The sequence below is a fragment of the Panthera leo genome, chromosome D2 (assembly GCF_018350215.1).
Source record: "Panthera leo isolate Ple1 chromosome D2, P.leo_Ple1_pat1.1, whole genome shotgun sequence".
Classification (NCBI taxonomy): Eukaryota; Metazoa; Chordata; class Mammalia; order Carnivora; family Felidae; genus Panthera; species Panthera leo.
In genome coordinates, this window is record NC_056689.1 from 34,074,803 (window position 1) to 34,098,771 (window position 23,969).

A 23,969-nucleotide genomic window follows, 5' to 3' on the forward strand; every position below is an offset into this window, starting at 1 on the left:
CTGTTTAAAACAATAAAGTGCATTTGTATAAATAATGATTTAAATGATGGATATATTATTTTAGCAAAAACGTTTAGACCAGCTTTCTCCTTTGTTTTGAAAAATAGCCAATGAAACTAATCTTCAGGATTTGGCAACTAAAGACTTTTATTTAATCCAAATGTACTGGATGAACAACATACTACTGTATAGCAGTAGTATATTTACTTAAAGATCTGCATAATAAAGGGCAGGTTTGGGATTATACACTAGGAGGTGACAAAGGTTAACAATAGAAAGAAAGCAGCCAGTTGATGTGGATCATCCTGTAGTCTGTCTTCATCTAGCAAGCTGTGGAGACCATTGCCTCTAAGAAGCTGAAGCTGTTACATGTGCAGGAATATCACATGCCTATTTTTTGAATTTCAAAGCCCAATACAGAACAACAGGGCTGTCAGGGATCCACCAGGGCTATAAGGCAGATAGCTAGCTTTTGGGGACATTCTCCTTTTGTTTGAGGAAGCACTGACTAAAAGTAGGAACAGGTACTTGGGAGCAGAGTGGGCACATCACTGTTTTTGCCTGGTTTTCTAGATCTGAAAGGGGAGTGTGAAAGGGGGATAGTGCTGCAGACTACACCTATTGCCGATTTAGAAGTGTTGCTGACTAGGGAGGCAGATTCCAGACTCCTGGAGTTGAAGAGAAATATCCAAGGCTACAGAATTAGCTCAGCATCTGAAAACAGTATTCATGGTCTAATTTTTGTTACTCACCATATGTTCACTGGTGCTGCCTTCCTGCTGCATCATATTTTAGTTGTTTTCTCAAATCAGAGGACTCTAAGGACAGTAAGACCAGCATCTTCCAAAGGTTCTTCTGTAGCACCACTTTAGGAATGAACCCATCACGTGAATACTCTTTGAATAAATGATAGTAACTTCCTTATACAGAGAATGAGCATCTAACTTCATTTGCTCTTAGGATGGCTCCTTTAAGAATTTATAAAATGGGGCAATTCTGGGATTAGCTGGATTTCTGTATTTGAAAAATATTCCACTAAGTATTCATGGATCTTTGTTATTTATTAGTAGTTGGTGCTGGTGGTGGTGGTAGGGAGAGTAGCTTTGATCACTTACTGCTCAGTCTCTGGCCATAGGGTGATGCTTAGAGAAAGTACACACATGGCTGTTAACATACTGAGGTTAAGAGACGAGCACCTGGAAGTGCTCTGCAGCAACCCTTACACCTTATGTGATGATACAGAACAAAATCTGATCATGTTTAGCCTCCTCTGATACTGAGGCATGCCCATCTGAGAATGCTCAATCAACAGTCAAGTTAAAAAAAAATCAATTTGTTGCTTCGTCTTTTTATTGACAGTAAAGCCAGGTTAGATAAAGGACTTACTGGATTCAAATTAATAAATACAATAATTTAATTATAAAAGGAAACTGTCTACTTGGAAGTTTTAGCAGAAATTGCTAAAGACAAGGGACTCTTGGCATATAATCTGTTTATATATGAGAAGATAGCACAGAAAGAAAACTGGACATTCGCGATATGGATGGTTGAGATTAGGGATTCTGCAGAAAGAAAAGCCAAGGTACTGACTGCTCTTTTAAGATAGGGCATTAAAAGACATTAAAAATGAAAAGCAACTGAACTGGGTAATTAACCTCAGGCAAAGGGAATAAATATTTGGCAACGCCCTGATTTTAGCTGCCAAACTGATATCGGTTACCCAGGAAATTCCAAATTTGCAAAAAGTGCCATTTCCTATTAGATGAAAGGCAGGCTGGGTACCCTAGGCAGGCAAAGGTAAGAATGCTGCTGTATGGTGGGCTCTGTGTACCAGCATCAACCACTAGCCCTTGATAGCACAATGTGATGAATTTAAGGGTCATTCTTAGCATGATACAGAAAAGGGAGTTATAAGCAGAGACGAATGGAGTCACAAGGAGAAGAAAACTAATACCATAAGCAAGAACATGTGGGAACCATGATGAACAAGCACTTACATCTTTCAGCCTATCTCCATTCTTCGTATCTCATGAGGCAAAACAACTGGGCAAGGACTTCAAAGCCAATGAAGTTGAGTGAAGTGATACAACTACAGACTGACTTGCCAACCATGAGGATCAATATGGTTTCATCAGTGTTGGTGAAGGTTTTGTTTCTGCCTCAATATAATGCACATCCAAGTATTTTGTCAGTACAGTAGACACATTCAAGTAATAATTCTGAACAGCTTCAGGAAGGAACCTACTACCATAACCTTGGGAAGCACACAATATGAAAAGGGGGTTCCCCTTGAAGACAAGGGATGCAGGTAAATTCAAGACCTTAAGAACAATAAAAAAGATAAAAGGTTTAAAAGACTGACGATAGTGAAGCAGGCACATTTTCTTCCTTTTGCTGAACTAGGGCTTGAGGCCTTTAGGCTAACTATGGTTTAAGTGGTGTTGACAAGTTTTATAGAACACGAAGGTGGCAAAAGTTCACTGAAGTTTCTCTTTTACTGCTTAAATTTGCTTCAAATCTCAAATGCTTGTGCTTGCAATAACTTCCTAAAAGCAGAAGTAGTGTTCCCTTTTATGACCTTAATAAAGCATTTGCCCCTTTGATACAAATCATTTTTACTATGCTATCTAAATGGCTGAACCAGTGGCACAAAACTGAGATGGTACATACTGCAGCAAGGTCCCTGTAAATCAAAATCTGAGCTTTACATAAAAATCTTATTTATAAAAAATACAATACCAAGTATAGTGAGAATGAAGCATGGAGCAGTAGTGCCCCCTGCCAGGGCCATGTGGAAGTGGCTTCTGCTACAGTGCTTGCTTAATGGCACAAGTGAAAAGCTGAATAAGGCAAACACTTGAAGAGGCAGTTTTCTGTAAACTTCTTGGGGGTGGGGAGATTTCCTCTGTTGGGACAGTTGCTGATTTGGGATGGCTAAAATCAGGTGTGACATTTGGCTGCACTTGATGCATCACATTACAGATTAAGACAGCTCCTGCTGGCTGAGACCAGTTCACTTGTTTTAGGAAACAGGTGATCACTGTAGACTCTTGCCTTTACTGTTACAACGTGCAGCCTCCAGCTGATGCCCCCCATGAAGGAAATCACCTCCAGAATCTTCCTAACTGAAACGATACAAAATAAGCTAAGTAATTCAAAGTTTCCTTAGCTTAAAGCTCCTTAAGAACCCTACATTGATTACTAAGCAACTTCGTTAGCGGTGTGTAGCTCAACAGGGATGCTTTAACTAGAATATGTATTCCCACCCACTTGGTACCTAACAGTAATGAACTATAATGACACTAGGAAAACAAACAGATCTTGAGGAATTTTGGCTTCTTCTCATGTCCTCACTTGGAACTTTCCAGCTTTCGTGACATATTTGACTCCTTTAAATGGCTTGTATTTCTCCCCATACATGTCCAAACGGTTTACTTTTAAGCCTGTGTCAAAAAGAATAGGTAAGGAAAGGAACAAATTATTATCCTGGTCACACCAACCAACAATATTTGTTTAGCAATGAATACTACACAGTAAATCTGACATTAACCAAGAGTCCCTTTTATCATTTGGAAGCAATCTCCTTTCTACTGCTCATAAATTATAGCACTGTGGAAGGATGGTTTTAGTTTAGATTCCCATGTGGGCAAGGGATGTCTTTTCAAGATGATTCTTTCTGTGAGTATGAATGACTCCTTCTTTTGTGCTGGGAAGGGGGTCTGGTGAAGGAAGTTAAAGTGCTCTCCAAAATCACTGTACCTGAGAGGAGGCCCCATAGCACAGTGTGAAAGGCAGGCTGGAGTTAGTTCTTTTTAAAGAGGGAATGTTAGTAGCCTTCTAAGCAAAATTCAGTTAACCCTTAAACACAAAACTTATCCTTACCAGAAATAGCAAGCTGCTGGATCTTGAATTGTATGTTGAGACTTGGATTCTCTTCTGGCTTGGGTGCTCCAGACTGTAAATTTACCAGTCCTTTAAGACTTGGGAGCTTTTGTGGAGTAATTTTTCCCACATCCCATGTTAGTACCTTAAAAGACATAACAACCAAATACAACCTGAACTATTTACTAAAGACAAATGTTTAGAGACAAGGTTCAAAGACACCATAAATTTCTGTACAGAATGGAGCACAGTGTCTTGGAAACAAGAGACCTGGGATCTTCGGTGACTCTGAATGGTGAGCACAGAGAACCAACATTTGTAGACCATCTACTTTTGGATACAGTATTGTGCTTAGCACTATTCACACATTATCTCAAAGAAGCCTGGGGGCGCCTGGGTGGTTCAGGTGGTTAAGCATCCAACTTCAGCTCAGGTCATGATCTCATGGTTTGTGGGTTTGAGCCTTGTGTAGGGCTCTGTGCTGACAGCTCAGAGCCTGGAGCCTACTTCCAATTCTGTGTCTCCCTCTCTCTCTATCCCTCCCCCACTGGCTCTTGCTCTCAAAAATAAACATTAAAAAAAAAAAGCCTGTGATGCAGATTTTATCTTCTTTTTATCAATAAGGAAACTGAGGCTCAGGGGTCAAATGACTCGCTCAGGGTCACATAGCTAGTTTAGAGGCAAAATTGGGATTTGAAGGGGCGCCTGGGTGGCTCAGTCGGTTGAGCGGCTGACTTCGGCTCAGGTCATGATCTCGCGGTCCGTGAGTTCGAGCCCCGCGTCAGGCTCTGCTGACAGCTCAGAGCCTGGAGCCTGTTTCAGATTCTGTGTCTCCCTCCCTCCCTCTCTCTCTGACCCTCCCCCGTTCATGCTCTGTGTCTCTCTGTCTCAAAAATAAATGTTTAAAAAAAAAAATTGGGATTTGAACCTAAGACTGATTTCAAATGTTGTTTCTACTATATTGCCTTCACTGTGTCTCTGGGCCTCAGTTTACTTTTCTTGTAAAATGAGAAAATGGACCTAAACTGGTGTTTTTTAAACTTTTAGCTTTCTTTGTTCAAATGAAATCTTTAGTGTGGAAGCTCAGTAACAGTCAAGAAAGTGAAGCTGTTACGACTGAAGCCAAGGTGAAGGGCCAGGGATCTGGAGCTCCCCCTTCATTGCTCAGCCCTGTGTAGTATCCGGGGAGGTTCTTCAAATCCTTAGGACTGGATTGGATGATGATTTCATTCAAAAATATGCCTTTTCACTTATCAGGCAGTACAATAACTGCCACTGAAAAGAATCATATTTTTTACCCAAGAAGGAAGCTGACAGAAAATCATCTTTTATAGTTTCTCTGAAAACCCTCTGCTAGAGGCACATTTACGTATAGTGAGGAAGCAGCTTTCCTAGCCAGTACCCACTGTGGAAAAGTGTGAAACAGTGCTTTTAAATGAAAAAGAAAGGTCTTACTGATCAATTTCTACAGAAAATTTAACAATAGACTACAATACTATCTTCTTATATCCAGCTAATGCTTCTCTCTTTTTAAAAAGCTTTTTATATCTTCTTCCTCATTAGCGAGTGGGTCTCTAGATGATCAGTGGATGAGAAAAAGACACACTCTGAGGGAGAACAGAATGAGTCTCAGTTTTCTGTTCATCTCCTCAGCAGCAGATGTGGGTTCCCTCCACAGCCAGGGGCAGGCGCATAGCACAGTATGCTCTCTAGGTTTTGTTAGGAACTTTAGTTTTAACCAAGACATTAAACCCTTCCTTCTGCCCTCCCTGCCATCACAAAATAAAGACTGCAGAAACACTTGCTTACTCTTGATGAGAGGTGGCCATACCTTGGTAACTGGATCAAATGTATAGCTGCCTTGTGTTGGTGTCAGGTTCATATTCAGTACAACTTTTGGCATGTGAACTGTTACTGTGATTCCTTCAATAGTTTTCCCCATATTCTGCTTTGGTCCAATTGTAATATCGAATCTTCCACAAGAACTGTTCTCCTTAAAGCTGATGCAATGTTTCACATACACTGGTATTGCCACTAGACTGAAAAGAGAAAGACAGACTCAACCACAAACATGATTAATAGTGTGAGACAGTTCTAGAGGTAGCCTAAAAACCTCAGTCCAGAGTGTCCTACCCTGCCTTTGACTCCACTGTGGGACCATATACCCCCAGAAGTGGAGATTCAGCATCTGTACCAGGGGGTTTGAGTACATCAGGGTTCCAGCATCACTGCACTAAGACTCATACAATTTCTGAGCAATACATATACAAGTCAAGATAGTATAAACAATTGGGGCAAATAGCCCTAGTTTAAAGAAATGAATTAAGATACCATAGAAAAGATAATTTAAAATTATACTAAATAAAATAGTCTCTATGTGGTAAGAGCCAAGAAACAACTCCTCTGCTTTTAAGTCCCGTCTAATATTACCCGAATACCTTCTGACATTTTCCAGGGACAAACCAGGTACAACCCATAATGCTAATTCATTCATTTGAACCTCAGTACACAAAAGAGTGTCCTGAAGCCAGTTAGTTGGGAGATACCCTGGGAAGCTGGAGATATGTGTGTCCTTTAGTTATGAAGCCTAAAGACCACAGTAAAATTATGGCATGGATTCAAGGTTTTGCCCAGGTTACACAATTCCAAAATGCTTGTTCTCAGGTATATATCTTACTACTCTCATTTACTACTATTTTATACTTTCAGATTCAAGGTACACTGATTATATTAGATACATATTTTCACCAGTTCTTCCTGAGTCTCCTGCTGGGCCATGGCTAAAGGGAGCAGTGATGAATTCAAGTATTCAACTGTCAAAATGGAAAAGGTAAAGCGAATTCTACCCATCACACTGATCTACGATGGTAGATTTCTGGTTGATGCACCGACATACTTTTGTGAGCTGACACGATATGATATGAGTCGGAAATTTCCATCTGGAGGAATAAATGACAAAACTCTTTCAGATTCCCAACGCTTGAACCGGATGCAGGGGTGGAAGCTGACATCATCTAGAAGCCGTGGGTTCTGCCAGGAAAACAAGATAGCAATACTCATAGAGTGCAGTGAATATGGCAACTCTACTCAGATATGAGAAATTAATAGACTCCCTAAAGATAAGAGAGTCATGTTAAGAGTTGGTTACTATGACCACATTAACACAATCTTAATGGATATTATTTTATTTGAATTTCAATAACTATTAAGTAGAAAATACAAGTAGTATCATGTCCATTTTATAAATGAAAAAACTGAGGTTTGAAGAAGTCAAGGTCAGGACAAGACAGCATCAGAACTCTGTTCTCTTGATTTTCTTAGTAGTGTATCATGCTGAGTCTAAAATGATGAAAAAGATCAATGCCCTTTCATCAGCAAAACAAATAATTCGGTTAAGTGAGACTACACATTTGCAGAAGGCAGCCAGCCACTTAAGCCACTTCTGGCAAACTCAGGAAAAGACCTCAGCCTTTTCATAAAGGCCATGCTCATCAAAACACTGTCTTGGGAAGCTGTACTAAGATATTACTGAGATAATCCTTATAATCTAAGATACAAACGTCTCTCAGTATTTATCATTTCATTTAGTACTTCATATGTATTAGGCATGCAAAGAACTACAGGGCAGGAGAACTTACCATGAAAGAAAGAGAAAGGTCAGGCATTCCAGATAGCTTAATGCAAGCATCAATGACCCCCTGAATTTCTGCAAAGACTGTAGATCCTGAGGAAAGAAATAAAGTGATAACATCACTGGAATCTTAGTCTTTACTAGAGCTATCACTGTATCTGAAGTAATGGAGACACCTCCTGAGTGTCGGACATAATGAAACTTGCACATCTTCTAACAAGTTTAGTGGACAAAGGATCTATTACACCAGTTACAACAGCTTCTTCACTAAGTGCCATGGCCCACATCTAACTCTGGTAGGTAATTCTAAGGAATATCAAACCTGACTCTATCTTGATAGTGAACCTTGAAAGACTGCTGGATATGAAGTTAAAAATTAAAAAAAAATTTTTTTTCACGTTTATTCATTTTTGAGAGACAGAGCACGAGTGGGGGAGGGGCAGAGAGAGAGAGGGAGACACAGGATCTGAAGCAGACTCTAGGCTCCGAGCTGTCAGCACAGAGCCCAATGTGGGGCTCGAATCAACGAACCGCGAGATCATGACCTGAGCGAAGTCGGATGCTTAACCAACTAAGCCATTCAGGTGCCCCTGAAATTAAATATTTTTAATGGAATTTACAAATGAGGCAAGTTTCTCATGAAATGGACTAAACTGTTAACTTTAAGAAATAGGCATTATTCTGTAATAATACAGTTATTATTCTGTAGGATAGAATTTTATAATGAAAAAGAGCACTCACTAAAGAAAAGATATTGGTTGTAATTCGTAATAACTCATTTTCACACGGCAACTAGCTGTGTGACCTTAAGCAGATTACTAAGCTCTTCTGAGCCTCAGTCTCCTTATGTATAAAATGTGAGGGTTGGACTAGATGTTTTAAATAAAACTTTATGATTCTAAGACAGTACTGCTGTTTTTTGGGGGGTTGTTATTAGAAGTACTGCATATAGGGGCAGCTGGGTGGCTTAGTCAGTTAAGTGTTTGCCTTTGGCCCAGGTCATGATCTCACGGCTCAAGAGTTCAAGCCCCGTGTTGGGCTCTGTGCTGACAGCTCAGAGCCTGAACCTGCTACGGATTCTGTGTCTCTCTTTCTCTCTGCCCCTCCCCGGCTGGTGCTCTGTTGCTCCCTCTCCAAAATGAATAAACATTAAAAAAAATTCTACATAAAAAAAAGAAGTACTGCATATTAAAGTGGTAGCAAAAGTATGATGTATGGTAGATATACAATAAATGTTTAAATGAATAAACGGCAAAAGGCAGAGGCATACAGGGTAATAACTGGCTTAACAAGGCAGCATGAGATCTGATTTATAAGGTTTGGCAGACCTAAACTAGTGGTTATGAAAATTATATGTAACCTCTGGGCAAAATAAACAGATTTTTAAGCTATTAGAAAGTGAATGCTTTTCCACTGAAGCCATACTGCCAAAGGGTTTCAATTTTCTGTTCAGCTTATGTCAGCTCAACTGTTTCTTCCCAAATAAGATTACATGCACACAATTACCTGATTTATCTATAATTGCATCTATTTCTTCAACGACATCAAAATAGGCTTCATTGTTTGTGTACTTTACCCCTGCCCGTCGCCATGGGATGTTGGACAGCTGCCCAGTGGGGAGTGTGTCCCCAACATTACTGCTGCCTAGAAACCGGAAAAGGAGAAAGCAAAGGTAATGCATTAAATAGTCATCAGAAAAGCTATTTACAAGGGCACCTGGCTGGCTCAGTTGGTAGAGTGTGCGACTCTTGACCTTGGGGTTGTGAGTTCAAGCTCCAAGTTGGGTGTACAGCTAACTTGAAAGGAAGGAAGAAAGAAAGAAAGAAAGGAGAGAAAGAAAGAAAAGAGAAAAAGAAAAAAGAAAGAGAGAGAAAGAAAAGAGAGAAAGAAAAAGAGAGAAAGAAAGAAAGAAAGAAAGAAAGAAAGAAAGAAAGAAAGAAGAAGCTATTAACCAACAAAACAAAACCAAAAAACAAAAGAATGCTTTATTTGCTTCTTTACTGTTTGGGTTTTACTTCATTGAAGTATTTGAAGAACCACTTGTGGATGGTTTCCAGAATTGTCGGAGATATATTCATACCAACATGATCAAATTTCTAGAAGACAGAAGTAGACCATGTGGTCCTCTATGTGCCAAACCAGGTTAAATTCACTTACTTATCTTTTGCTTTCTTCATGTTAACAGTAACCTAACCTGATTCCAGTGGCTCAACAACGGAATCTCATCCTGCTGCCACTGATGAAGAAAAGAGGCTAGTTGTTTTAAAACCTTCTGCTGATAAAATGTCTCCACTGAGAATACAAAGTGATTAGTAGGCCCTTTGGTATTCAGCTTAAATTCTACATGAGATGCTGCCAAGCAGGCCTCAGTGGAGTAACTGGATGAAGAACACACTCTAGCCTTCTCCCATTTTAAGGTCAGACACCCATATGGCTGCAATATCGCTCATGTTTAATGTTTGGCTTTTTTACTGATAAACTGACATATGTCTGAAGAAAGTCTGGTTGTCCAAAACATATCCTTGAGCTGTGACATATTTAACATTTTGGTTAATTTACATTTCCAACATACAAGTAGTACATACTTAATAACAACAACAACACATGTGAAGTTCAGAAAAGTGGCTAAAAATATCTATCTTCCTTTTACCAAAATACAACTACCATTAACATTTTGGTATATTTCTTTAAACATTTCCCTCATAAGTAGGTTCCACTTATTATTATTTTTTTTTTGTATTTTTATAATTTTGTTTTTTTTACATATAATTTTACAGTCTCATTTGATTGGTGTTAGTGTCTCCAACCTTTTGCCTTCCAAAATTTTTGAAAAACACTGCCTTAATCTTCCTGTTCAAAACTTTCAATGTTTCCACACTGGCTTTGTGGGGAAAAAAAAAAACAAAACCCAAAAAACCCCCCAAAACAAATTTAGCCTAGCATTCAAGAATTTCCTCAACTTAACTCTTTAATTTTATCTCTCACTACTCAGCTAAAAAACAGCTCTGCTTCTGCTAAACAAATTAATACAATTCAAGGCTTTTCACTTTGTGTGTGTTTTCTCATATCATTGCATCTATAGAATGCTCTTATTCTTCCCTCTCTCCCTAAATTCTGTTGCTTCTCTAGGGCTCTGCCCTAGGGCCAACCAGTATAATTCAGGAGGAATTATTTCATCCACTGAACCATTCTCTTGAATTTTATAAAGCACTGCCTTAATAGCCTATATACTGTCATTCTATTATTTTAGTAATTATAAAATACATGTTCATTTTGGAAATTAGAAAGTATAAGGCAAAAATAAGGATAGTATGTAGTTCCTTAGTTGGAGATGGTCATTGAAAACATTTTAGAGCTTTTTTGTCTGTATGAATGTTTATGTATAATTAAGATAATTAAATAATTTTTATGGTTTTGTGTTTTTTTTTCCATTTAATATTATATCCTGTGTACCTTCCAGTGTCACTGCATTATCTATAAAGTATGGAATTGCCTTTTACAATCTTACTATTATTTATGTACTTTATTTTTTTTTTCCCAATCTCTCATCCAGAGTTTAAATTTTAGGCACACAGACACTCCATCTTATCTTTCCTTGAATTTCTCCTAACACTCAGCCTTGTATAGAGGATGAATAAAGCTTTCTTGCAAGCCTCCCTTGCCCCATTTTTTAGGTCAGTACATTTGGAGAGGGGTTTATAATGGTAGACATTATAGCTGGTGTGGCATGTAACATTTCACAGAAATCTTTCTCTAGAAGACTTCAATGCTCTCAAAAAAAAAAAAAAAAAAAAAAAGCCATCATCTGGATGTACCTAATTTCTAGCTACACTCAAGAAATAAACCAAAATTAGAAACTTACAAAACAAGTACAAGGCCCACATTGCATGAGATCTCACAAATAGACTAATTTCCTATCTTTTTGTTTTAATAAATCTTCTGCATGTATAAAACAAAGACTTGGAAGAGACAATATGTACTCTGTGGTGAGGATCTTAAATTTTCTATAGTCTAGTAATTTGGGTTTTATATATTTTATATATAACATAATGCCAGTTTTATAATGCTATTTTTGCCAGCTTTTATTGAGATACAATTGACATATAATATTGTGTTAAGTTTAAGTGTATAACATGGTTTGATATACTTATACACTACAAAATGACTATGAGTATAGTATTAGTTTATATATTCATCACATCACATAAAATAATGCTGTTTTAAATACTACAATGCCAGTCTGTACATAGATTGAATGCTCTTCTACGTAGCCTTCCCTTTTCTATTGGCTTCTTTAGGATTAACTGGGAAGTTATTCAGTCTTATTATTTAGTGTTAAGTAACAGTAATAATGTTATTGTGGTCTTACAGAAAAATCTGTAATAAAAGAATAAAAACCAAAAGTTTTCTTTTTCATTTAAGACCTAGCCTCTTCCCATGAAAAGAAATACACATCTATTTTCGCAACAGCACTAACTTTAACTCTGGGCAAGCTGTACTACCTTTATAATCTGTCAGATCATAAACAAGATTATAAACAACTTGTTTACAAAGTTTTATTTGCTCAGTTCCTACGTTTTCACCTTACCTGTAATAGAGTTGACGACAGAACGTAGAATTGTTGGTGGTTTAATCAGTTCTTTCAAAATATTAGATTCAGTAGCCAGTGGAAATCCATTGTCTAACATTTCTTCCAAGAGCTCATATACAATGACCACATTATCCTTAATTGCAGCTTCCGAACACTCACCAAAGTAGTCCTTAACAAAATGTACATAATATTGCACAATGGAAGACATGAAGAAAGGCTTGCTAGATACTCTTTGTTCAGCAGGATAAACTTATAGTAGCATAATTCATTGTTTAATATGTTGAAAATACATAAATCAGAAGGAAAAAAACCCTTTGTAGTTCTCTACATTATTCTTGAATAATTTTCTTAATATTTTTAGATTGAACTGAATTCCTATTACATATTAAGCCAGAGAGTACACTGAAACATTAAACTAGAATGTGAACTATAAACTTCACTTGCCTACCTCCAAAACACAGGTAAGTTTTCAATTATTTGGTACATTTAGCAAGATAATAAAATGTAAATATTAGAAGACTGCATAACCAATAAAAATCCTGGGACCATTCAGAGAACTGTATGTAGAGGACATTACTGTTTCCTGATGACATAATTTGTAATACATATAAAAAAATAACCTTCTTAAGTGATATTGTTTTTTGGGGGTGCCTGGGTGGCTTCCATGACCATGAGATTACTGTGTTCTACTGAAACAATGAATACAACAGCCATGTATACTGCTACACAGCCTACAAAAAAGGGTTTATGAATTTATTCTTAGTTGAAAAGGAGAGAGAGAGATAGAATACACATACAAAGCTGGATAATTAAAGAATATCATCATGTGTCCTACCCCTAACTTGAGTAATTTAAGTTCAAAAGATGTGATGAATAACCAACCTGAAAAGTGTCAGCAACTCGATGTAGAAACTCAATTACAAATAGAGGTGGCACTTCAGTCTGTATGACAGACACAAAGAAGAGCTTATCCCGGTAGATACTGATGAGGTAGTGATGAGGTGTTGAAATGACAGGTGGTACATTTTCAACATCAGCAGCTTTCTCTTGAGCTTCAAAGAAATAATCACAGACAGACTGGCTCACAACACTCTTCCAGTGCTTCTCTAGAAATATGTCACCGGAACAGTTTATGAGAAATAGACTGTGAATCATTTTCTGGAGGGAAAAAAGTTTAAACAATTTAGTGTACATCAAAAAGTACCCTTGTATTATCCTGACAAAACCAGACAAAGGCAATACAAGAAAATACAGACCAATATCACTTAAGAATAGATGTAAAAATCCTCAACAAAATGCTAGCAAATTGAATCTAGCAATATATACAGAAGATTATACACCTCAGCCAATAGGATTTATTCCAAGAATGGAAGATTGGTTCAACATATGAAAATCAATCAATGTAACACACAACACACATAAAATAAAAGACAATAAAACCATATAATCATTTCAAAACGTGCAGGAAAATAATTTGACAAAATCTAGCACCTGTTTATAATAAAAACACTTAAAATAGAAAAAGAAACTTCCTAACATTGATGGGGCATCTATGAAAATCCCATAGCTAACATTATATTTAATGATTACAGATTAAAACCTTTTTCCTTAATATCAAGAATAAACAATGATGTCCACTCTCACCATTTTTTTAAAATATATTTTTTAATGTTTTTATTTTTGAGACAGAGAGAGACAGAGCATGAGCAGGGGAGGGGCAGAGAGAGAGGGAGACACAGAATCCAAAGCAGGCTCCAGGCTCTGAGCTGTCAGCACAGAGCCCGACGCGGGGCTCGAACTCACGGACCGTGAGATCATGACCTGAGCTGAAGTCGGATGCTTAACTGACTGAGCCACCCAGGCGCCCCAACTCTCACCATTTTTATTCAGTATGTACTGGAGATTCTAGCCAGGGCAATTAGAAAAATGAAACCAAAGGCCTCCAAAGTGGAAAGGAAGAAAAAAACTACCTCTATTTGCAGATGACACAATTTTATATATGTAAAGTCCTAAGGAACACAGACGTACACACACACAAAATCATAGTTCAGCAAGCTCGCAGAATACAAGATTAATATAAAAAATTATATTTCCTTTTTATTAAAAAATTTGTTTTAATGTTTATTTTTGAGAGAGACAGACAGAGTGCGAGCAGGGGAGGGGCAGAGAGAGAGCAAGACACAGAATCTGAAGCAGGCTCCAGGCTCTGAGTTGTCAGCACAGAGCCCAATGTGGGGCTCGAACTCACAAACCATGAGATCATGACCAGAGCCAAAGTCGGACGCTTTAACCAACTGAGCCACACAGGCACCCCTAGAAAACACTTCTATTTTTACACATTAGCATTGAATAACCTGAAAATGAAATTGAGAAAACAATCCATTTACAAGAGCATCAAGAAGATCAAAATACTTAGGACTAAATTTAACAAAAGTACAAGACTTGTACATTGAATAGTACAGAACATCACTGAAAGAAATTAGAAATTAAAAATATCTAAAACTTGGGAAGGTATTTCATGTTCATGGATTAGAAAACTTAATATTGTTAAGATAGCAATACTCGCCAAATTGGCCTAAGATTCAAAGCAATCTCTACTATAATGCCAGCTGTCTTTTTTGTGGATACTGACAGGATCATCCTAAAATTCATACAGAAATGAAAGAGAGATAAGGATAGCCAAAACAATCTTGAAAAAGAAGAACAAATTTGGAGGACTCACACTTCCTGATTTTAAAAACCTACTACAAATGTACCATGCGGTACTGGCAAAGGGATAGACATATAGATCAATGGAATAGAACTGAGAGTTTTGAAATTAACCCTTACATATACAGTCAATTGATTTCTGATAAGAATGCCAAAACCATTCACTGGGAGAGAGAAGAGTCATTTCAACAAATGGTGCTGGGACAACTAGATTTCCACATGCAAAAGAATGAATATGGACCTCTACCTCATGTCATATACAAAAATCAACTCAAAATGTATCAAAGACCTAAATCTAAGAGCTAAAACTATTTAAAAACTCTTATAAAAAACCATATATGCATTAAGTTGTCAGTACCCTGGGTTAGATAATTTTTTTAGATATGACACCAAAAGCACAAGCAACAAAAGAAAAAACAGATAATCTGGACTTATATCAGAATTAAGAATTTTTGTACTTTGAAGGACATTATCAAGAAAGTAAAAAGAGAACTCACAGAATGAGAGAATAATTGCAAACCATATATTTTATAAGGGACTACTATCCAGAATATATGAACACTTAGCAACTCAATAATAAAAGGACAACACAATAAAAAAAATGGGTAAAGAATTTGAAGACATTACTCCAAAGAAGACAGACATACAAATGGCAAATAAGCGGAGGTAAATGTGCTCAATGCCTTCTCAGAATGTAAATCAAAATCACAATGATGTATTATTTCATATCCATTATAGTAGATATAATCAAAATGCAGACAATAACAAGTATTGACAAGAAAGTGGAGAAACTGGAACCCTCATCAATTGCTGATAGGGATTTAAAATGGTATAGCTGCTGTGGAAAACAGTGTGAATTCTTGCAAAAGTTAAAGACAGAGTTATCAAATGACTCAGAAATTCTACTCCTAGGTATACAACCAAGAAAACTAGGAATGGATGTCCATACAAAAATTTGCATACAAATGTTCCTAGCAGCATTATTCATAATATTCAAAAAGTGGAGACAACTCAAATGTCTATCAACTGATGAATGGGTAAATAACAAATTTTCAAACAATGGAATATTATTCAGCCATAAAAAGGAATGAAGTGATACATGCTATTAAATGGCTGACCATGAAAACATTATGCTTAGAAGCCAGACACAAAGGTCACATATTGTATGATTCCATTTGTATAAAATGTCCAGAATAGGCAAATCTACACAGACTGAAAGTAGATTAGTGGTTGCCAGAGGCTGGGTGGAAGGGGAAGAATGTGGAGTTAGTGATTATGGGCTTCTCATGTCTTAAGGTGATAAAAACCATCTGGGATTAGAGATAATGATTGTACAACTTTGTGAATATACTAAAACCTACTAACTTGTATACTTTAAAATGTGAATTTTATAGTATGTGAATTATATTTCATTTAAAAAATATTCTTAATAACTGTGACACACAAATCTCCTTCCAGGTGGATTAAAATGTGTACAAATGTGCACCCAAAATATGTATAAAAATATATTGTTATGGTGAAAACCTGCAACAACTCAAATGTTTATTAATAGTGGAATGGAAAAATAAATTACACAATATTACTAAAATGAAAAATTGCACAGCAATGAAAATAAACTTGTTACACGAAGCAAAATCTTAAAATCTGTTTGTAAGATTTGTTTGTTTATTGAACAAAGCCAGAAGCAAAAGGATACATACAGTATGATTCTATTTATGTGAAGTTCTAGAACAGACCAAAATAATCTATGGTTTGATAAAAATGCTTTTATGGAGGAGAGTGAGGGTAGTGACTAAGAGGAGCATGGGGGTGGTTTAGGGTACTTGTAACATTTTATTTTTTGATATAGTTACAAGTTGTATTCATTTTGTGATAATTCATTGGGCTTTATGACATATAATTTTCTGAGTGTTAATTATGCTTCAAATAAAAACTGTATTATCCTTGCAAATAGGGGATGGTGGAAAAATATCTAAGTACCTTAACATGTTCCCTTCTTTTATATGGATAACATCAGTTATCAGGTGTTTAGTCTGGTGGTCCATTAATTCAAAATTATACTACTGTAGAAGTGTAGCCCAACTGTAAAAAATTTAAAATGAATAGTTTCTCTGCATGAAGATAAATCCCAAAGAGGAAAAGAAAACTTTCCAGAATGGATACATTCATTCAATTCTGTTGACACACAAAACAATGACATAAACCTGAGCAGTTCTTTTAAGATTAAGTAATTAATTTTATGAAAGCATCTGACATTTAAGGACTAATTGGTGATGATTTCCCCTTCCCGTCTGGCACGTTTAGAAGTTTTTAAGTAAATTACTAATTACTAAGATGTGTTTTAATAATTACTGTATTAATTATTATGCATAAAATAAATGCTGTTAACAGTTCCTGTATTAGAAACAAATACGTTTCTTTGTTCAAAGCCATCTCTACTTAGCAAGCAACCAACAGGACAATAAACCCTGACACTTCAGGCATTGGACCTACTAAATTTTTCTAGATTAATACTGCAACCTGCTCATTTTTATACTTTATCTAATCAGATGCTTTAATAGGTTTGTTTCATGTCAGCTTTATATTTCTATTTGGGTGTTAAATAGTGTCATTAGGGGCACCTGGGTGGCTCAGTCGGTTAAGCATCTGACTTTTCGTTTTGGCTCAGGTCATAATCTCATGGTTTGTGAGTTCGAGCCCCACGTTGGGCTCTGCACTGACTGTGAAGCCTGCTTGGGATTCTCTCTCTCTGCCCCTCACCTGTTCCCACTCTTTCACTCAAAACAAATAAACTTAAAAAAAAAAAAAATTAGTGTCATTGGAATACAGACTTGCTATATAGAACCTACTGACTTTTAACTATCATCTGGGCTAATACACTTAAAAAAAACCAAACAAACAGGAATATCCAATGAGAAGATCTGCAACTAAACTTGTATTATGATACATTTCTTGGAATAAAATCTTCATCTGAAATATAAAATGTAGCTTAAAGGAGAACACTGTAATTCCCTCAATGAAGACTCCAATTTGAGCACTTCAACCGAGCCAACTTTGGAAAATGGTACCCTTTGCAAAACTAAATTTTCAGCTCCAATTTTTCAGCTCCATTTTTCAAATTTTATTTGAAAAAATAAATTTTCAAAGCGTTTTATTCATTAAGGGTAAATAAACTAATAATACCTAAAATGTATTCAGTTACTAACTGTGGGCCAGGCACTATGCTAGGCACTTATCTACATTATCTCACTGAATCTTCACAACTCAATGTTATAAATATCGTGCTTATCCCCTTTTTACAGATAAGATGATAAAGTCTTAGAAATGTTAAGTCAGATCCTACACTAAGTATAAGAGCTAAGATTCAAACCCAGGTCCATGAATCTTGGGCTCCCTTTCTCACCTGGCTCCTAGAGACTAGTTATTAGGAACATTCTCTAAGGCAGCACTGTCCAATAGGATTTCTTGCAATGATGGACTAGTATCCATTGGTCACACGTGGCCATTGAGTACTTGAAATACAGCTAATGTAACTGATGTACTGAAGTTTTAATTTTAACTTAATTTAAATTCATATAACTACATGTAGTTAGTGGTTGCCATACTGGACTAGGCAGCAAATGGATAGCAAATGTGCTCTTTGAGCTTATAATTTAAGAAAAAGAACTGAAGGATGTGCTTACTTAGAAGTCAAAATGTGTTCTAATAAATTATTTTGAGCAAAAATTATATTTAAAAGATCTGACAGTAAGTTATATTCTTAAACCAGTCACCCTATAGAAGGTATAGGTCTGTGGTACTTTGTTGTCACAGTACACCCCAGAAGAGCTGCTTGTTCTCAAAGCAAGTGACTTCATAGTTCCTTTATTTTAGAGGCCACATTCCTATTCATTCTCTTAAACTGGTGAAAAATTCTTTCCAGGAAAAGTTTCCACCAAAGTTGTTTTCACTGGCAATAGTTCAAATCTCTGGAGAATACTGTAAGTTAAACCAGCCATCTGGATTTATTGTTATCTTTAATGCTGAGATGAAAGCATAACACTTGTGGCTCTCATCAGTGCTTAGCTTTAAAACCCACCTTACCCTTCTATTATAAAAGAAGAGAGCTTATTTCTTCTATTCATATTATGAACAAAAGCCTAATACATATAACAATTAAATAAATGCCACACATAGCAGTGTAAGTTGTCTCTTTAAAAAATTTTTTTAAATGTTTATTTTTGAGAGAGACAGACAGAGACAGAGAGAGACAGAGAGAGACAGAGAGAGAGAGAGAGAGAAACAGAGCATGAACTGGGGAGGGACAGAGAGAGAGAGCAGACACAGAATCCGAAGTAGGCTCCAGGCTGTCAGCACAGAGCCCGACATGGGGCTCGAACTCACGAACTGTGAGATCATGACCTGAGCCGAAGTGGGACCCTTAATGGACTGAGCCACCCAGGCGCCCCTAGCCTGTTTCTTTAGCTACTTATTCTTTTAGCAGCTGCAGTTACTTCTTTCATCATTTTAACAAACTTTCTGGGAAATTTATACACGTACCGCAACTATAGCCATCTTTTTGTTATTAGTGACTTTTGAATCAGAAAACAGAATGCTACCAGCTTATTTTAAAGCCACATGAGAAACTGTTCAGAAACAGTTCTATCAGAGCTTTGACTGCAGCTTACATACTTCATAAATCCTCTTTACCAAATGAACACTCAACCTGATGAGTCACAAACAATGCAAATATAAAACACACAGTTCCTGACTTAGGATGGTTTGACTTAAGATTTTTCTAATTTACAATCATGCAAAAGTGATATGTATCCATTAGAATCCGTATTTTGAATTTTGATCTTTTTCCAGTAGAGTGATACCATACTCTTGTGGGATGCTGGCCAGAGGCAGTGAGCCACAGCTCCCAATCATCCACATGATCACCAAAGTAAACAAGAAATACACTTACAACTATTCTGTTCTTCACTTCAGTATTCAATAAATTACATGAGATAGTCAACACTTAATTATAAAATACGCTTTGTTTAGATAGTTTTGCCTAACTGTGGGCTACTGTTGAGTGTTCTAAGCACATTTAAGGTTGGCTAGGCTAAGCTATGATGTTCAGTAAATTTAGGTATATTAAATGCATCTTTGACTTAAAATATTTTCAACTTACAATGGGTTTATCAGGACATAACCTCATCATAAATAAGTCAGATGTGGTGACTTAAATAAGTCATAAATAAGGAAGATGTGTAGCCAAATTTCTATTCTTGGAATAGTGTCTAAAAAAGAAAATGTATTCCTTCTACATATAACAGAATGGGGGCATAGAAGGGCCTATATGCAAGGTAAGAGAGTGAGATCAGAAAAGAATCTAGCTCCTCTGATTCTCAGATAATACTTAGACCATTTATTCATTCAACAGATAGTTCGGAATATGTTTTATATACAGCATGCAATGGAGATAAAAGGGTGAACTAAATAAGTCCTTGAACTTAAGAGTGTTTAGACTTCAGCAAAGAAGGCAAACAAAACAGTAAGATGTAATTTCTATGACAGAAGTCCTTCAGAATTTCACCAATCTTTAAGGTGACAGAGAACACAAGTAAAGAAAACCAGCACAAATTTAGCAACTTTAGGAGGTGAGGTGATGTGGTGAGATGTGACGGGGAAGGAGATAAGCAGAGACTGGTTCACTTAGTTTTTAGTGCAATGTAAAGTCATTTTTTATGGTTTTAAGCAGGGAATTCATGAAATCCAATTTATAGTTTTAAGAAAAACCACACTGTGGAAACTTAGGCAACTGGATATTGTGACACCGGCTGAGAGATGAATTATGGTGGTGGCCTGGACTAACAGAGTTGACAGCAGGGACAGAGTATAATGAAAAGATAGGAGAAATGCTTAGGCTTGAGCAAAGATTAGGTGGATTTGGGGGGTGGAGATGAGAGGAAAAATGAGGCAGTTAGCCCTGGTCCTGTATACTGACCCAATTCTGGATATATTTGACCTAAATGGATATATTCACAAGACCACTGCGTGTGTAGGTTTGGTGCTTCAGCGAGAAGCTGAGTTGGAGACATGCTTATGAGTAAACACGACTTTTTGTTAATGGGGATTATAGCTATAAGAAGAAAAAAAAACAACAACAAAGAGAGAATGTGCATAGTAAGAAAGAACCTATGGATAGAACTCCAACATCTGAGTAGGGCCAAGGAAATGGGCCTAAAAGAAGACTGAGAAGATGTGGCTGGAGAGCAGTGTGTAAAAAAAAAAAAAAAAAAAAAAAAAAAAAAAAAAGTAGGAGGGAGGGTAACAATTTTTAGTAAATAGAGTGTTAGTGTGTATCCAGAAGAATATATATAGTACAACTATATAAAGTATAATATATAAAGTATATATAAAGTATTATGGTTTTTTTGTCCCTATTGAGAATTTATGATTTAACACATAGAGGGCATTGGTGACTTTAGTAAAAGTAGTTTTTGTGGTAGTTCAGTGGAATGCTGGAAACAAGACACGATGAAATAGGCTGAGAAATAGCTCAAAGTGGAAAAAACAGAGAAAGGAAAGTAGATGATATACTCAAGAACTCTAGCTGTGAGGATGAAAAGACACAAAAATAAATGGGACTATATCAAAATACAGTTAAGGAAGAATATTTCTAAATGCTTAAGGGAAGGTATGAGTAGAAGGCAAAAGGCAGATGATGTAGGAGAGAGGAAATAACTGGGGGAAAAAAAAAAAGAGGATCCTGATTAGGAAGGAGAGGATGGTACTGGGAGACTTCAGAGATTTGTTTTCCTTAAGGGACACTTTTCCAAAAATCACATGACTTCACTCATATGAGGACTTTAAGAAACAAAACAGATGAACATGGGAAACAAAAATCATATAAAAACAGGGAGGGGAACAAAACGGAAGAGACTCATAAATATGGAGAACAAACTGAGGGTTGCTGGAGGGGTTGTGGGAGGGGGGATGGGCTAAATGGGTAAGGGGCACTAAGGAATCTACTCCTGAAATCATTGTTGCACTATATGCTAATTTGGATGTAAATTTTAAAAAATAAAAAAGAAAATTTAAAAAAAAAAAGAAAAAAGAAGGGACACTTTGTCTCTTTAAACAAAAGGGAAGAAGGTTTGTACCTTTGGTTGTAGCAACATGATCGCTTCTGTTTTCTGTGTAACAGAAGAGATCATTTGTTGAGGGAGAGAGAATTCTTCTCTACAAATGTCATTTGCTACTCAAGCATTTACATATTACTGAGCTACTTAAACATATCTAATCTAGAGGGAACTCCAACAGTATAGTATGTTGAATGTTTAGAAATACCATAAAAATCCTAAGATTCAGGTAAGAAAAACTAACTTTACTGCAAAGAGAACTTTCCTACCAAAGATATGTAAATTTCAGGTAATTCCTCACTCAACTCATTCCCCCACTTTTCCTATATTCTTAAAGAGTCCTCCTTTCTCTCCATAACTGATCGTTCCATTTGTAATTTTGATCCCATTTCCTTCTCTCTTTTCTTAGATTTGTATCATACACATTGGTTACTTGCTTTCTGCCCCAAAATATGATGTGTCTTGTATTTTTTAAATCAACCCCCAGAGGCGCCTGGGTGGTTCAGTGGTTAAACGACCAACTCTTGATTTTTGGCTCAGGCCGTGATCTCACAGTTTTGTGAATTCCAGCCCCAGGTCGGGCTCTGTACAGAGCTTGCTTGGGATTCTCTCTCTCTCTCTCTCTCTCTCTCTCTGCCCCTCCCCTGCTCGCGCTCTGTCTCTCTCAAAATAAATAAACTTAAAAAAAAAATTTTTTTTAATAAAATAAAAATAAACCCCAATCCTTACAGGGACTGACACCCGCTCAATAAACTTTTGCTTCATGCTCCAAACGATGAAGGTTTGATTAGTCTACACTTGCAATCTCTCCTCTCAGTAATTGACTGTATTCAAGCAGATCTTTTAACTGGTCTAATGACTTCCTAATCATCAAATCCAGCTACCTAGTCTCAGACTTCAAATTCCTCCTTTGAACCTTGCAGCATTTCATGTCATTGATAACTTTCTCCAAACCAAAACAAAGACTTCTTATTACATGAAACTTCACCTGTTTGGTTATCACCTTGAAAGTTTCTTTTCGGCTTACTTCCCAGCCTTTTCTTTTTCCCCCTTTTAATCTTTCTACCATCCACACCTAAGCCCCTGTTTCAAACTCGGTATATCCCAAGCTCCACAAAATTCCTTCTCCTCACGTATGGGCTCCTAATTTTAGTGGCACCACCTTCATAATCATACAGGTTATAAACTCTAGCTTTAGGTACAAGCCAAACCCAACAAATCCAACCAGCCACAGTGCTCATCACTTTTCCATACTCAGTTTAGATTCCCGTCACCTCTCTCCTGAAGAACTGCAACACCTTCCTCACTGTATTCGCCACCCCAGGCTCATCCAGGCGCCACCCTCTAACAGGACGTCCGTTCAGGTTAGTCAGGGGGATTGCCTTCCAAAGCAGAAGGCTACGGCTGAGGTCCGAGTTGTTGCTACTTCAGCTCACCGTGGGTGACAAAATCTTTTTCCCGCGCTGAAGCACGGAGAGGGACCCCAATGAGCCTGAACCTCTTGGGCGTGGGACCCGAGAAGGCCGGGCTGCAGGTGCACCTCTCCCTTCCGGCCCTGCCGGCAAGAAAGCCTGGAAGGCCGAGAGGGAGGCCTGGTCAGCATCAGAAATTCTCCCGAAGCCCAGGCTGGAGTCCGGACCCCCAGCTATTCAGCCTGCCCCCCAGTTTTCGAGCTGTTCCCTGTCCGCAGACTCCCCGCCCCTCACACTCACCCCGACACCTGGGCCAGCCAGTGATTCGGCGCCAGGTCCACTCCGGACCTAGGCTGTGGCAGCTGAGAAGGCCCCGAGGACCCCGCAGGTGGGGTGCCCAATAGATTGCCTGACTAACAGCTTCAAAGAAACCAACTGGGTCTACAGTATTGAGAAGATTAAATAAGAAGAAAGACGTTGAATGAGAAGAAGGACGTCTCTTGGGGTTTAGGATCTAAATCTTCTAGATCACCCAGAACCTAGAAGAAAGTGGGTTTCACACCATGTGGACTCAGGCGCTCATACGCAGCCCAACTCAGTCTGGGGTCCCCCTACAGCCGGGGGGCGGGACC

General features: G+C 37.5%; 1 protein-coding gene across 2 annotated transcripts; it reads right to left on the reverse strand.

Moving 5' to 3' along the window:
- Positions 1 to 125: 125 nt before the first annotated feature.
- On the reverse strand, positions 126 to 23,902 carry AP3M1 (adaptor related protein complex 3 subunit mu 1). 2 transcript variants are annotated; one of them, XM_042909143.1, is made up of 9 exons: positions 23,638 to 23,902; positions 12,987 to 13,262; positions 12,102 to 12,273; positions 9,020 to 9,157; positions 7,521 to 7,606; positions 6,779 to 6,912; positions 5,714 to 5,921; positions 3,883 to 4,027; positions 126 to 3,443 (listed from the first exon to the last, which is right to left on the reverse strand). In XM_042909143.1, exons 2-9 carry the CDS (start codon positions 13,257 to 13,259, stop codon positions 3,343 to 3,345), a joined length of 1,257 nt encoding a protein of 418 aa, XP_042765077.1. In that variant the 5' UTR covers positions 13,260 to 13,262; positions 23,638 to 23,902; the 3' UTR covers positions 126 to 3,342. The 2 variants fall into 2 exon arrangements, with proteins under 2 accessions (XP_042765077.1, XP_042765078.1); XM_042909144.1 differs by lacking the exon at positions 23,638 to 23,902 and adding an exon at positions 23,362 to 23,614.
- Between the last annotated feature and the right edge of the window lie 67 nt (positions 23,903 to 23,969).

What these genes read in the sequence shown, in the direction of transcription:
- AP3M1 (XM_042909143.1), bottom strand. Translation starts at nt 13,259, where the DNA reads ATGATTCACAGTCTATTTCTCATAAACTGTTCCGGTGACATATTTCTA. An exon ending in TGTCGTCAACTCTATTACAG is followed by an intron (nt 9,158 to 12,101) that starts GTAAGGTGAAAA and finishes TCCGGTTTCTAG; the next exon opens with GCAGCAGTAATGTTGGGGAC. An exon ending in TGCAATTATAGATAAATCAG is followed by an intron (nt 7,607 to 9,019) that starts GTAATTGTGTGC and finishes TTCTTTCCTCAG; the next exon opens with GATCTACAGTCTTTGCAGAA.